Here is a 16,245-nt window from a genome sequence, read left to right on the forward strand (position 1 = left end):
AAGAATTCAGGATTTTTTTCCTTGCTGCTCCATATGCACACAAATACCCAAATACACTTCCCCTGCAGCTTATTATTGAGCTCATTTATTTTCTGTGTTTATTTTATTACCAATTTATTTATTTTTTCTTCTCTTGGTATTTTTTCCTCTTTTATTTACAGTGCAATTACATTTAAAAAATAATTATATTTCACCTTTTTTATTTAACCAGGTAAGCCAGTTGAGAACAAGTTCTCATTTACAACTGCGACCTGGCCAAGATGAAGCAAAGCAGTGCGACAGAAACAACAACACAGAGTTACGCATGGGATAAACAAACATACAGTCAATAACAAAATAAAAAAATCTATGTACAGTGTGTGCAAATGTAGTAAGATTAGGGAGGTAAGGCAATAAGTAGGCCTTAGTTGCAAAATAATTACAATTTGGCATTAACACTGGAGTGATAGATGTGTAGATGATGATGTGGAAGTAGAGATACTGGGGTGCAAAAGAGCAAAAAATAATAATAAATATGGGAATGAGGTAGTTGGGTGGGCTATTTACAAATGGGCTATTTACAGATGGGCTGTGTACAGGTACAATGATCGGTAAGCTGCTCTGAAAGCTGATGCTTAGTTAGAGAGGGAGATATAAGTCTCCAGCTTCAGTGATTTTTGCAATTTGTTCCAGTCATTGGCAGCAGAGAACTGGAAGGAAAGGCAGCCAAAGAATGTGTTGGCTTTGGGGATGACCCGTGAAATATACCTGCTTTAGTGCGTGCGACGGGTGGGTGTTGCTATGGTGACCAGTGAGCTGAGATAAGGCAGGGCTTTACCTAGCAAAAACTTATGGATGACCTGGTGGTGGGTTTTTGCGACGAATATGTAGCGAGGGCCAGCCAACGAGAGTATACAGGTCGCAGTGGTGGGTAGTATATGGGGCTTTGGTGACAAAACGGATGGCACTGTGATAGACTACATCCAATTTGCTGAGTAGAGTGTTGGAGGCTATTTTGTAAATGACATTGCCGAAGTCAAGGATCGGTAGGATAGTCAGTTTTACGAGGGTATGTTTGGCAGCATGGGTGACGGAGGCTTTGTTGCGATATAGGAAGCCGACTCTAGATTTAATTTTGGATTTTAGATGCTCAATGTGAGTCTGGAAGGAGAGTTTACAGTCTAACCAGACACCAAAGTATTTGTACAATGATTCCTCCTTTAAAAGTTGTGTCATACTGCGGCACACCCTGCATGCTGCTGCAGCATTCTGTGGCACGTCATTTAATTCTCAGCTATTTCTTCTGTTACTGCAAGTTATTGCTAATTTGACCACCAGAGGGCATGTTTGAGAAGCATTTGATAGTATTCCGTATTAATACCAGAGAATTTAAAACCTTTTTTGTAATAACATAGTATATGAGATTGATTTTAAGAAATGTGGCTTAATTAATTTGATTCATAGTTTGGTGTTTCCATTCAGAGAGAAATGTTCAGTTTGTAAATTCCGACCGTTTCCCTCTCGGAGTGCACACTGAACATTCGGGTCGAGGAGTAGGGTTGATTTGAGCTTTCTGGCCTTACAACGGCAGTCAAGCACCCAAGCTAACATTGGCTAGCTACTTCCAGACACAAATGAGACCACTCTGACCATTTTACTCGCCCTAACAGAGCTGGTAAGGCCGCCGTTTTGAAGTAATCAGGAAAAAACTGTCCTTATTTTCGTGCATTTTTCACCCTGCCAGCTCCTATTAGTTCTATTGAGCACCGTGGCACCAACTTGCATTCCGAACGTTCTATTCCCAGCTTATTGTTCGACGTCACAATGCCTGCTTCTCTATTGTTGGCAATGAGACCTGCTCACGTTGCTTTATAGTTCAAATGTAAACAACAAAATGCCAACAACAAAAATAATATTGGAACTATGCGGTCTTCCCATTGTTTCCTATGGGGGGAAATATAGGCATGTCTGTCTATTTCGCCAAATATCTCGCAATGTGTATTTTTGGATTTTCTTCAAGTTGGGTGTAACCGGTGTGAAATGGCTAGCTAGTATGCGGGGTCCGCACTCATAGCGTTTCAATCGGTGACGTCACTCACTCTGAGACCTGGAATTAGCTGTTCCCCTTGCTCTGCTTTTGTGGAGTGATGGGTAACAATGCTTCGAGGGTGGCTGTTGTCTATGTGTGCAGAAGGTTCCAAATGCATAATGAGTGCTCTAACTCCCCCTTGTGGTGGTCTGGAGCAATGACGCCATGACGCTGGGTACCTCTAAGTCCCGCGGTGTAAGCTCGCAACTTTTAAAGGAGGAACCATTGTAGTTGTCCACATATTCTAAGTCAGAATCATCCGGAGTGGTGATGCTAGATGGGCGGGTGGGTGCGGGCAGCAATCGGTTGAAGAGCATGCATTAAGTTTTACTAGCATTTAAGAGCAGTTGGAGGCCACGGAAGGAGTGTTGTATGGCATTGAAGCTCATTTGGAGGTTTGTTAACACGGTGTCCAAAGAAGGGCCAGATGTACACAGAATGTTGTTGTCTGCATAGAGATGGATCAGAGAATCACCAGCAGCAAGAGCGATGACATTGATATATACGGAGAAAGGACTCTGCCCGAGAATTGAACCCTGTGCCACCCCCATAAAGACTGCCAGAGGTCCGGACAACAGACCCTCCGATTTGACACACTGAACTCTGTCTGAGAAGTAGTTGCTGAACCAGGCGTGGCAGTCATTTGAGAAACCAAGGCTATTGAGTCTGCCGATAAGAATGTGGTGATTAACAGAGTCGAAAGCCTTGGCCAGGTCGATGAATACGGCTGCACAGTACTGTCTTTTATCGATAGCGGTTATGATATCATTTAGGACCTTGAGCGTGGCTGAGGTGCACCCAGGACCAGCTCGGAAACCAGATTGCATAGTGGAGAAGGTACGGTGGGATTTGAAATGGTTGGTGATCTGTTTGTTGGCTTGGCTTTCGAAGACTTTAGAAAGGAAGGAAAGGACGGATATAGGTCTTTTACAGTTTGGGTCTAGAGTGTCTCCCCCTTTGAAGAGGGGGATGACCGGGGCAGCTTTCCAATCTTTGGGAATCTCAGACGATATGAAATAGAGGTTGAATAGGCTAGCAATAGGGGTTGCAAAAATGTTGGCGGATAACTTTAGAAAGAGAGGGTCCAGATTGTCTAGCCCGGCTGTTTCTAGGGATCCAGATTTTGCAGCTCTTTCAGAACATCAGCTATCTGCATTTGGGTGAAGGACAACTGGGGGGGGGCTTGGGCAAGTTACTGTGGGAGGTGTTGGCCAGGGTAGGGGTAGCCAGGTGTAAAGCATTGCCAGCCGTAGAAAAATGCTTATTGAATTTCTCGATTATCGTAGATTTCTCGGTGGCGACAGTTTTTCCTAGCCTCGTGCAGTGGATAGCTGGGAGGAGGTGCTCTTATTCGCCATGGACTTTACAGTGTCCCAAAACTTTTGGGTAATTACTGCTACGGAATGCAAATTTCTGTTTGAAAAATCTAGCCTTGGCTTTCCTAACTGACTGTGTATATTGGTTCCTGACTTCCCTGAAATGTTGCATATCCCGGGGGCTGTTCGATGTTAATGCAATGACTTAATTTATTTAGTTTTCCCATTAATAAGCATCCACAGAAAAAACAAAATAAGCATTGCAGGTCTATCTTAAGTCTACCAAGTTTGGGTTTTCCTACCGGGATGACGACGTTAACCGTACAGTGTCTAACTCATTGAGCCGTGTTGTTAGTCACAGACAACTCCCACACTGTATGGGATTGTGTAGGACAAATAAAATTCCTGTTGCTTGCTAATTAATCAGTCTTCCTTTTCTCCACCTCAGTGCTCAGTGGACTCTGTTCTAACGACTGCCCGGGAAACGTCAAGGTAAGACTAGTGTCTCTGTGTATGCGTGTGCATTGTAACGCAATGAAAAAAAGATAGCCGTGGAGATATTGAAATGAAAAAAATACAAATTCTAGAATGATTTTTGAGAGAGTGAAAAAGGCTTATCTTGTAACTAGTCAGTCATCTTGGTCCTGTAAGAGCGTCTGCTAAATGACTAAAAATGGAAATGTCCCCAGAGCTAGTGACAGACAGGCTTGGTGCTGGTCCTGTCGTAGTGTTTGTTTGGGTTGTTTGCCTCTCCACTGTGTGTCCGCTCACACTCACCCCACCATTGCCTGACTCAGCCGGGTGATTGATGGAGCCCATGTCTGGAGCTTTGGGCTGTTTTCTCCGCTCTCCTCCTCAAGTCCCTCACATCCATCACTCTAACCCTCTTCTGTCCGTCTGTCTTCCCACCTATTGTCTCATTGTCTATCACTATCCACCTCCCTTTAGTTTCCACAGAACCTTTGTTCAATTTCCAATCCCAGTACTGTACAACTGTTCAGTCTGATGAGGCTACATGCAATGTATAATACTGTACGTGTGGGAGGGCCTGTCGGTGTGGGAGGGCCTGTCGGTGTGGGAGGGTCTGTCGGTGTGGGAGGGTCTGTCGGTGTGGGAGGGTCTGTCGGTGTGGGAGCCTGGCTGCATTCTCTAGCAGCCTGCCATAGCATTTCATTAGGCTGTTAAAACCGAGGCAGACAGAAAGCTCTCTTCATTAGGCGTCATCGGCCCATAATGAAGAGATCATACAGCCTCCATATGACCACTAGGTCATGTACTGCTCCTCAGAGCCCCACCCCGCGGCATGCTGAGAGAACCGTCTCCCCACAGTACTAGTGGTGGGTGGAAAAAATTGGATATGATTTTTTGACGATGTGTCGTTTTGACAATATTGCAATATTATTTTTGCACTCGTTAGCTGTACTTGAACCCAAACTCCAGTATGTTTCCTTCCTAACTTGTTTTCCAACTTCGTTTTAAATAGGGAGCCTTTTATTTCCATGACTGATCAAAACTCTATTCTGTCTCTCTGCAGCAGACATAGGATGAGCAATGCGTTTGAACATCCAATAGCAAAAAAAATCACAGTATCGAATCGCAATACATATGGAACCGTGTGAATCGCAATTCATATGGAACCGTGTGAATCGCAATACATATAGAATTGTGGGAATTGCAATTCATATGGAACCGTGTGAATCGCAATACATATAGAATCGTGAGAATTGCAATTCATATGGAACCGTGTGAATCGCAATACATATGGAATTGTGTGAATCGCAATACATATGGAACTGTGGGAATCGTGTGAATCGCAATTCATATGGAATTGTGGGAATCGTGTGAATCGCATTACATATGGAACTGTGGGAATCGTGTGAATCGCAATACATGCACTGAGTGTACAAAAAATTAGGAACACCTTCCTAATATTTAGTTGCACCCCTTGTTTCCCTCAGAACAGCCTCAATTCGTTGGGGCATGGACTCTACAAGGTGTCAAGCGTTCCACAGGGAAGCTGGCTCATGTTGACTTCGGTGCCTCCCACAGATGTGGCAAGTTGGTTGGATGTTCTTTGGGTGATGGAACATTCTTGATACACACAGGAAACCGTTGAGCGTTGATTTAAGTACCTTTGAACTGTTGAGTGTGAAAAAACCCAACAGCGTTGCAATTCTTGACGCACTTAAATCTGGCACCTACTACCATACACTGTTCAAAGGCACTTAAATCTTTTGTCTTGCCCATTCACCCTCGGAATAGCACACATGCACAATCCATGTCTCAAGGCTTAAAAATCCTTCTTTAACCTGTCTCCTTCCCTTTCATCTACACTGATTGAAGTGAATTTAACAGATGACATCAATGAGGGATCATAGCTTTCACCTGGATTCACCTGGTCAGTCAATGTCATACAAAGAGTGGGTGTTCCTCATGTTTTGTCCACTCCGTGTTTCTTATCGGCACCAAAGTATCCCGATAATATCATATCGTGAGGTCCCTGGCAATTCCCAACCGTACACTGTACACTGTAGAGCTGTTGAAGGCCACAGAGGTCAGGGCTCTCTCAGATAGGAAACCCGGAGAAACGGTTGGGTGGGTCAAGAGTTGTGAAAATCCTTTACCAAGCAGCCTTGACTCAGTCCAGGGCTACACTGCAGTTTGTTAGGGCAGTGGATTTCTTCCCAAGCCGTTTTAGTGGCAACTTGTGTATCATGAAGTCTAGCGTTTATGTGGCTTTGGAGTGCAACAACTTGAGAATAAAATCGGTTGTCGTTTAAAAAAAATAATAATAATTCAGTACATATCTGTAAATGGCTGCCTTAATGAGAAGGACCTTTTAGAAATCTGCTCAGAGGTGGTACTGCATCGGTGACTGGTATCTATGGTAACCCACCCAGAAGATGACAATAGGCTCTAAATCAGAAGGCGAACTAACTTCATGTACGATCACTCTGTCCAGGCCTAAACTTTCCCCAGTCCTCCCTTGAAGACACAGAGAAAGCTACATAGCATAGGCCTAATTTACTTTTCCCAACCGTTTAAAAATTCATCTCCGATTCGCCACATTGTGCCGTTCATTAGCATTTTGAGGGATTACCAGGAGCAGTGGGGAGGACTGCATAATGCAGAGGATGTGATGGAGCTGGCTGTGATGTCAGGCTCACTGTAGCCTGTTCTCAGTCTGCCCGGAACCTGTGCTTTATTTCACCCAGAGGACAGCTCTAGCTTCTTAGAGCTGCCGGGGTTTGCACCCAGATCCCCATTGGCTTCAGAAAGGTCAAGGAGGGTTCGCACACGCTCTGTACACACAGCCAAAACCTCCTGAGGCGAGTCATGGAAGGGGACAGATGTCTGTGTTAAGACTTTGGCGTCTGTGTTGAGAATTAAATGGTGGGAGATCAGTCGTTTCAGGGATAATGGATCCACTAATATGCGTGTTCGTCTCTAATGCTGTGTGTGTGTGTGTGTGTGTGTGTGTGTGTGTGTGTGTGTGTGTGTGTGTGTGTGTGTGTGTGTGTGTGTGTGTGTGTGTGTGTGTGTGTGTGTGTGTGTGTGTGTGTGTGTGTGTGTGTGTGTGTGTGTGTGTGTGTGTGTGTGTGTGTGTGTTTTTTTTGATCTTGCAGCCGTTTGGTGTGAACCAGCCTGGACCGTATGTTAGCTACACTACTGTGGACTCCAACGGCTACCTGAAGAACGCCTCGGGTAAGTCCAACATGGACAGATACTGTGTTACAGTTGACAGTCGGCCAGCCGTCTTGTACAGGCTTTCTGGCAATAGTGCAGATTGGGTGGGCCGTCAGCCATGACAGTTGTTCTATTGGGAATGGGGTTGAATACAGACTTCCCCTCTACTTGGAGGTCATAATATCTGTGCTGCGGTAGCAGGTCTGAGTGACGGGGCTGTGGTGTGGTGTTGGTCAGTGTGTGTGGGTGAAAGGCCTTTTCAGGGCTGTAGCCCCAGGGGTTTAATTGAAGCCTGGCTTCTGTGTTTGCCCAGACAATCGCCCTGTTGCCCATCTCACCGGAGGTTATCTCACCGCCCGGCCTGATAATGTTGACACAGCGCGTTTCCTGCTAGAGAAAGGCATGATGGGTAGAGGGCTATTGGTTTGCTTGCTAAGAAACGGCGGGCTTTGTTGCTGTGCTCTTTGTTAGGAGGTTGAAAGGGAGGAGGAGAAGAGCCTCCTGCCTTTGGGAAAAATAAAAGTGATTTGATGAAAAAGAACCGAGCTATACGTCCGAGATAACGTTTCAAGGGCTCAGTGAAGAGGAGGGTGAAAGAATAGAGTTCTTAACAAAGATCTGTAGGAAAGGTTCTGTGTCTACGTCTGTGTGACTGGGTGGCTTGGAGGCAGAGGTGGAATTGCCACGTTCTGGGTCACTCAGTCAGGTCCCCTTCATCAAAGGCTTCAACAGAATGACAGAATTTCTCTAATGAAGCTAGCCGCATTCCTCAATACAAAGCTATACCGTAGGACCTATGGAATGTGGTGGTTTGTATTGTCGCGCGTAGCAAAATCACTTAGCCAGCCAGAGTAACAATCAATGTCAGACTGAGCTATTTAACCTGACAATTGGTTAAAATGGCTGAATTGTAAGTACACACCTGCACTGTGAAGTGGTCTTTACACCCAACCTAGTTCAGCCTGAACAAGGCAAACTAGACATTACACCATGACCCATTCAGTCTCATTGTTCAACACCTGAGAACTGAACTGATAGACAACCAGCGTTACACTTTTGATAATGAAGTGTTTTGGACCTGCCCATGTTGGTCCGGTCCGAGGTGTGACTGGTGCCAGTGAAGAGCAGGCCAGCTAAAGCATGACTCGGGGAGGTAGTTCTGTTGCATGGACAGGACAGATGAGTTGAATTAGGCCTAATGTCTCCCCCGCTGTCTCGAGGAGTTGACAAGGCCATTTCAAAGACAAAATTGCAAAATGGCTTAGGGGACAGATGTTATTTTCAGAAAGCTGAGGAATGGATTCAAGCATTTGCAAGATTTCCTCAGTGAGTAATTCCATCTATTAAAAAGCCTTGGTTCTGTTCACCATTTCTTTTAATTTTTTTCCATCGTCTGTGTGTGTCTGGGTATCAACGATGAATAGGACAGCAAGGCCTAAAAAGCAGAGAATCTATTTGAGTATCTAGCTACATCCTGTTCTGTTGGAATCATCCACTAAAGGAAAATGCAACAATACAATCGTCATTTTGAGAAGAAGAACACTCTTCCCTCACTCCTCCCTCTCCGTCACAGGACCCCGTTTATAGGGGCAAGAGAATAGATCAATCAGTCCACAAGGAGTAACAATCAAAAGAACCACAGTCAGAAAGCCCTCCGTCTTTCCAAACAGTTTGTTTATTGTTCAATAATCCCCAACCGCCATTACATTTTGCAGGACTCTCAAACACCAAACCGTGAGATTAAAAAATCTCTTATTTCTTGTGTTAAAGGTAAACTTCTCTCAAGTGTTTGGAAACATTGAAAACACTCAAACCTTGACAGAGGAGAGGGAAACGGCGAGGTTAATCTAGTATAATACATGTCTGACTGGAGGGAATGAAGAAGAATAGAAGTCCAGATAGTTCTCTTTGCAGAGAGTAATCTTCAAGGGGGGGACAAAAGGAGAATTCCCTTTCTCCCATTCATGTTTGTATTCTGTGTGGATGTTGAGCCTCCGGGTTGTGGTCAAGGCTATTTAAAGACGACTTGGATTCATTTAAAGCCCAGATTTGGGATTCAACACCCAACGGGTGTGTCAACATGCAGCGGTTTAGGATTGTCCTCTTGACCCCTGTGCAGGAGCTCTGCTCTGTGGGCTTAAGAGCAGCTGTGTGTGCACCAGACACCTCTCCCTGAGAAGGTCATCTAACAGGCTGACCTGAGGAAAAAGCCCCAACACCTGCCCTCCTGGAGGCTGAGCCAATGAGAAGGAGAGGGAAAGGCCAGAGCTGTGTGTACACTGACTGAGGGAGATGCTCAGAGTATAGGTTAGATATACTGTACAGTATGGAGAGTGGCTGGGTCAGCCCTGGCTGGGTTATTCCCAGGACTCCTTATTTGACAGTAATAAAGTGCAGTGCGGGACAAAGCCAGTGTGTGCAGGGTGATTTAAAGTGTATTTATTCTAGGGGCATGGGGAGAAGGCAGGTAGACTGACAGAAATGAGCGATGATGCGCGGACTGTCTGCTCTCTCTACTGGGGCCCCATGCTCTTCATTTACTCTTCAGCACTAAAAGAGAGGGAAAAGAGGTGACAGAGGGATGGGAAGTCAAATACATGAATGGATGTGGAAGGAAAGGACTATAGAAAAGACATACTGTGGAGGGAGAGGTTAAAATGGCTGAAAAATAGCAGCAAATGCAGCGAATGTGGCAAGTGCGTAATGGGTAATGGAATGAAGATCTGGGTCAATGGAAACGAGGGTGTAGAGGGGACGGGGGAAATAAAGTGAAGGTTCATAAAGTAGGATGCACACTACACACTACGCTACGCTGTGGTCTACCGCTGTGTCACAGGGCTTCAAGTTCTGATTGGTGAACCTGCGTACGTAACTCAGACCTAGCTCGGCCATCTTGTTATGGTATTGAGCCTTGGTTTTAGTGCTGGACAGGCAGCTCCCGTCATACTATCATGTATGGCAGTGGTCGATTAGCCTCGGTGACCTGTGGTGTCTCTGTTTCGGTGGTTCTGTGGAGGCCTGGGTCTGTGATACTGAGGCTAAGGGACATAGGGGATTTAAAAGGCCTGGCTGGCTGGTCCTGTCAGATGATCCCTGGCTGCTCTGCCTGGCTGCTCTGCCTGGCTGCTCTGCCTGGCTGCTCTGCCTGGCTGCTCTGCCTGGCTGCTCTGCCTGGCTGCTTTGGACGTGTATCGATCCCCAGGACCCAGGCGGTCTCCATCTCCACATCTCCAGCTGGAGCTAGTGAATCAACCAACAGAATATGAATGTGGGCTCTGCCTGCCGTGTGTGTGTGTGTGTGTGTGTGTGTGTGTGTGTGTGTGTGTGTGTGTGTGTGTGTGTGTGTGTGTGTGTGTGTGTGTGTGTGTGTGTGTGTGTGTGTGTGTGTGTGTGTGTGTGTGTGTGTGTGTGTGTGTGTGTGTGTGTGTGTGTGTGTGTGTGCGTACTTGATTGACTGTGTGTGGGGGGGGTAGTAGTTCATTTACTGTTTGTGCAGCAATGCATGTGCTGTCTGTGTGCTGTCTGGTCCTCAGAGAACCAGTGCTCCATCTGAACGTCTCACCTTAGTCTCCTCACCCCTCGGGCTATTTATATAAGGCCCTGGTATGCAATAGCTTACCTTTCCCCTCATTCCTTATCCCCTATGGAATTAGAATTCAGCTGTATTAGAGATGAATATTGACCTTAGCGGTAGAGTTCCGTACCGTTGGTTTCTGTGCAATTTGGATCAAGGGAGTTGTTGTTCTGCACAGTTAGTAAATCAGTAGACCATATAGAGTAATCTACAGTCCCCTGTGGTTTTTAAAGGTACAATCTATATGTTGTAGGTGTGGGGTACAGCTAGTGATTTTAAAGGTACATCTATATGTGGTTGGTGTGGGGTAAAGCTAGTGGTGTCAGGCATAATAAGCAGACAAGATCGATTACCCTGGACTGGTGCTGACAGGACAACGGCTGTGTGTGTTGTTTCCACTGCGTAGGGGAAGGAAGGAGGGAGTGAGGGCTTGTCTCTCTGTGCACAGAGAATACTGGATGAAATGAAGCAGAGGAATCACAGTCATTTGAAAAATGACGGATGGTGAGTGAACCGTACCACAAGTACAAAATAGGAGTGGAGATGCGCTCTCTCTGTCCACCTATCTCTCTATTCCGTCCCTCTCTTTTTCTCTGCCATGGTGCCGGGGCTTTTGGCTGGCTCATTGGAAGGGAGGAGCGGAGGGAGGAGAGGGTGAGGAGGGGTGAGGAACAAACAGCTAGGGAACTTCGGCAGGCTCTGTTTAATTAGGCAAATGAGGATGGAGGATTAAGGACACGCACACAGACACCGACACCTACACAGACACACACAGACACAGACACCGACACACACAATCACTGTTCTATGCTGTGAGAGACACAGATTTGATACCCTCTGTGCGACACTCATGAGTGGTCAAGTCAGGTCAAACAAGTCACTCTTCGTACAGATGCCCAGGTAACCAAACACACCGCGCACACTACACACACTCTCTCTCACACACACATACACGGCACCTGTTGGGCTGGACCTGTGTCTTGTCAGGCTGAAGTCAGTGGAAGGTGTGGAAGTGAGCAGAGCTAACCAACTGGAGAGGGAGAGGGCGGGAGGATTATTATTGATCAGAGCTTTGTTCTGCCCATGATTTCCCTCCTGTGGGTTTCTGCACTCAGGCCAGTTAATTGGTCTCAAATTGAATACAGGATTACCCCTCCGCCTGTTCAACTCCTCCTGTTTATCTCTTTCCTACAAAACCACACGACACACTCGCTCTCTTTCCTTTCGCTCACTCTGTCTCGTTCTCTCATGCGTACTATATCTTTCTCTCTCTCCCTCTCTTTCTCTCTGTCATTCTTCTCTTCTTCTCCCTGTAGTGTGTTGATATTGTCTCTACATCTCCTCTTCTCCCTTTATTGTGTTGATATTGTCTCTACATCTCTTCTTCTCCCTGTAGTGTGTTAATATTGTCTCTACATCTCTTCTTCTCCCTGTAGTGTGTTAATATTGTCTCTACATCTCTTCTTCTCCCTGTAGTGTGTTAATATTGTCTCTACATATCCTCTTCTCCCTGTAGTGTGTTAATATTGTCTCTACATCTCTTCTCCCTGTGGTGTGTGTGTGTGTTATGTTCACCACTGTGTTCCATCAGTGGTAACGGTCTCAGTCCTAATATCTTCCGTGCTCCCCTAATGTAATAGATATGCATGCCTCTCAGTGGCTGCTCTGTCGCCACAGTAACCTGTATTAGAGGGCACATCTCAACTGTAGCCTGGTGTCCAATTACGAGAGAGAGAGAGAGAGAGATAAGAGAGAGAGGGAACAAGAGGTTGAGCGATAGAGAGAGGGAACAATGGATATGTAGAGGGAGCGATGGGGAACAAGAGAGAAGGAGAGATGGGGGAACAAGTGAAAACAACCAGCATGTTGGAAGTCACCGCCTATTCTGGTTACCTCTTCTCTCAATGCCAGTCTTGGATCTGTCAAACCCAGGTCTCAGTTTTGCCTCATTCACCGTCTCCTCATTGTGTTTCTGATGATCAGACGTGACGCGCTGATGGATCTCAGCAAACACTGTGTCACCCACGGTGCCGTGAGCTTTAATTCAGTCTTTTCCTCCTGCGAGAGCACCAGTGATAAGAGAGGAGCCCTATGGGCACGCCACTTATCTCCTCCGCTACAGACACCCGCTTCTCCCCACAAATCAATGTCTGAATCTGCCGTTTGCATTGTGTGGGCGCTGAGGGCCCCCTCTCCTCTCCCAGGCTTAGCTGTGGCTCAGTGTGTACCACTTCATTCCTTTATCCCCCAGGCCCTGCCACCGCAGTGTCCGCAATCGCCCCTATGTGTCCTTCCCGTCCCTCCCATTGCTGTGAAAGTGCCCTATGGGGGGGGGGTGGTTTCTATAGCGACGGATGTTGAGAATCTCTCCGCAAACAGGTTGCCCAAAGATGATCCGGGGCCTTGGGAAGATGTGAGGGTGAGGCTTTGTGTGTCTCGCTGTGTGCAACCTACGCAGGATTTGATGTAGCCAGTGTGAATTCTTTATACACTGGTGTTTAAAAGATTGCTACTGGTCACGCTGGTCACCATTTGAGATGATGATTCATAAGATACTTTTTTTGCGTAATTATGGGTGACTTTTCCTCCCAATACTCCCGATGCTGATCTCCATTAGGGTCTGCGTGATGGCGGCTGTTGCCTTCCCGTTGTTTACCACTCTCTGTGTGTTCGATATGTGCTGTCATTCCTCTGTGACCAATGAAGGTCAAAAGCCTGCGGTGTGTTTTTTGTGTGATGTGTGTGTGTGTGTGTGTGTGTGTGTGTGTGTGTGTGTGTGTGTGTGTGTGTGTGTGTGTGTGTGTGTGTGTGTGTGTGTGTGTGTGTGTGTGTGTGTGTGTGTGTGTGTGTGTGTGTGGGCCCACGTAGAGAACTAGTCTCTTCTACCGCTGGTGTCTCTGAGCGAGTGGAGGGACTAAAGTGGCTTGAATACGACTGGGCTGGAGTCACACTCTGTGACATAATTCAGGACCTGAGTTATCTCTTTGTCCCTCTACTCACTGAGCGAGAGTCCTGCTCTAAATAACGCACTGTAGGGGGGGGTCACACACCTGTCTCTTCTCTGCTCTACCATTGGGCGTCAGTGCCTCTCTTCTGTCTCTGAGTCTCGGTGAGGACTATTGCAAATTGCCATTGTTCGTGTGTATGTCTTTTTGAGGGTTACATGTGGCAGGTGTGGGGGTAAAGCTAGTGGTTTTAAAGGTATAGTTGAAGTATTAGGTTTACATACACTCATTAAAACTCGTTTTTCAACCACTCCACACATTTTTTGTTAACAAACTATAGTTTTGGAAAGTCGGTTAGGACCTCTAGTTTGTACATGACACAAGTCATTTTTCCAACAATTGTTTACAGACAGATTATTTCACTTATTATTCACTGTATCACAATTCCAGTGGGTCAGAGGTTTACAAACACTAAGTTGACTGTGCCTTTAAACAGCTTGGAAAATTCCCAAAATTATATCATGCCTTTAGAAGCTTCTGATAGGCTAATTGACCTCATTTGAGTCAATTGGAGGTGTACCTGTGGATGTATTTCAAGGCCTATCTTCAAACTTAGTGCCTCTTTGCTTGACATCAATGGAAAATCTAAATGTATATTTTTTATTTTATTTCACCTTTATTTAACCAGGTAGGCTAGTTGAGAACAAGTTCTCATTTGCAACTGCGACCTGGCCAAGATAAAGCAAAGCAGTTTGACACATACAACAACACAGAGTTACATATGGAATAAACAAACATACAGTCAATAATAGAGTAGAAAAATACTATATACAGTATGTGCAAATGAGGAAAGATAAGGGAGGTAAGGCAATAAATAGTCCATGGTGGCAAAGTAATTACAATATAGCAATTAAACACTGGGATGGTAGACGTGCAGAAGATGAATGTGCAAGTAGAGATACTGGGGTGCAAAGGAGCAAGATAAATAAATAAATACTGTATGGGGATGAGGTAGTTGGATGGGCTATTTACAGATGGGTTATGTGCAGTGATCTGTGAGCTGCTCTGACAGCTGGTGCTTAAAACTGATGGAGGAGATATGTGTCTCCAGCTTCAGTGATTTTTGCAGTTTGTTCCAGTCATTGGCAGCAGAGAACTGGAAGGAAAGGCAGCCAAAGTAAGAATTGGCTTTGGGGGTGACCTGCTGGAGCGAGTGCTACAGGTTGGTGCTGCTATGGTGACCAGTGAGCTGAGATAAGGCGGGGCTTTACCTAGCAGAGACTTGTAGATGACCTGGAGCCAGTGGGTTTGGCGTCGAGTATGAAGCGAGGGCCAGCCAACAAGAACATACAGGTCGCAGTGGTGGGTAGTACAGTGGGGCAAAAAAGTATTTAGTCAGCCACCAATTGTGCAAGTTCTCCCACTTAAAAAGATGAGAGAGGCCTGTACTTTTCATCATAGGTACACTTCAACTATGACAGACAAAATGAGGGGAAAAAATCCAGAAAATCACATTGTAGGATTTTTTATGAATTTATTTGCAAATTATGGTGGAAAATAAGTATTTAGTCAATAACAAACAAGCAAGATTTCTGGCTCTCACAGACCTGTAACTTCTTCTTTAAGAGGCTCCTCTGTCCTCCACTCGTCACCTGTATTAATGGAACCTGTTTGAAGTTGTTATCAGTATAAAAGACACCTGTCCACAACCTCAAACAGTCACACTCCAAACTTCACTATGGCCAAGACCAAAGAGCTGTCAAAGGACACCAGAAACAAAATTGTAGACCTGCACCAGGCTGGGAAGACTGAATCTGCAATAGGTAAGCAGCTTGGTTTGAAGAAATCAACTGTGGGAGCAATTATTAGGAAATGGAAGACATACAAGACCACTGATAATCTCCCTCGATCTGGGGCTCCACGCAAGATCTCACCCCTTGGGGTCAAAATGATCACAAGAACGGTGAGCAAAAATCCCAGAACCACACGGGGGGACCTAATGAATGACCTGCAGAGAGCTGGGACCAAAGTAACAAAGCCTACCATCAGTAACACACTACGCCGCCAGGGACTCAAATCCTGCAGTGCCAGACGTGTCCCCCTGCTTAAGCCAGTACATGTCCAGGCCCGTCTGAAGTTTGCTAGAGAGCATTTGCATGATCCAGAAGAAGATTGGGAGAATGTCATATGGTCAGATGAAACCAAAATATAACTTTTTGGTAAAAACTCAACTCGTCATGTTTGGAGGACAAAGAATGCTGAGTTGCATCCAAAGAACACCATACCTACTGTGAAGCATGGGGGTGGAAACATCATGCTTTGGGGCAGTTTTTCTGCAAAGGGACCAGAACGACTGATCCGTGTAAAGGAAAGAATGAATGGGGCCATGTATCGTGAGATTTTGGGTGAAAACCTTCCTTCCATCAGCAAGGGCATTGAAGATGAAACGTGGCTGGGTCTTTCAGCATGACAATGATCCCAAACACACCGCCCGGGCAACGAAGGAGTGGCTTCGTAAGAAGCATTAAGGTCCTGGAGTGGCCTAGCCAGTCCCCAGATCTCAACCCCATAGAAAATCTTTGGAGGGAGTTGAAAGTCTGTGTTGCCCAGCAACAGCCCCAAAACATCACTGCTCTAGAGGAGATCTGCATGGAG

At 45.8% G+C, this 16,245-nt stretch overlaps 1 protein-coding gene across 1 annotated transcript in view; it reads left to right on the forward strand.

Moving 5' to 3' along the window:
• LOC139384439 (T-cell immunomodulatory protein-like) overlaps positions 1–16,245 on the forward strand; it is a 125,245-nt gene that overhangs the window by 91,533 nt on the left and 17,467 nt on the right. Inside the window, exons 13-14 of the mRNA XM_071129206.1 lie at positions 3,833–3,876; positions 7,011–7,089. Of these exons, the coding sequence (XP_070985307.1) occupies positions 3,833–3,876; positions 7,011–7,089 (123 nt within the window). The remainder of the gene's footprint in view (positions 1–3,832; positions 3,877–7,010; positions 7,090–16,245) is intronic.

Source organism: Oncorhynchus clarkii, chromosome 26, assembly GCF_045791955.1.
Source record: "Oncorhynchus clarkii lewisi isolate Uvic-CL-2024 chromosome 26, UVic_Ocla_1.0, whole genome shotgun sequence".
NCBI lineage: Eukaryota > Metazoa > Chordata > Actinopteri > Salmoniformes > Salmonidae > Oncorhynchus > Oncorhynchus clarkii.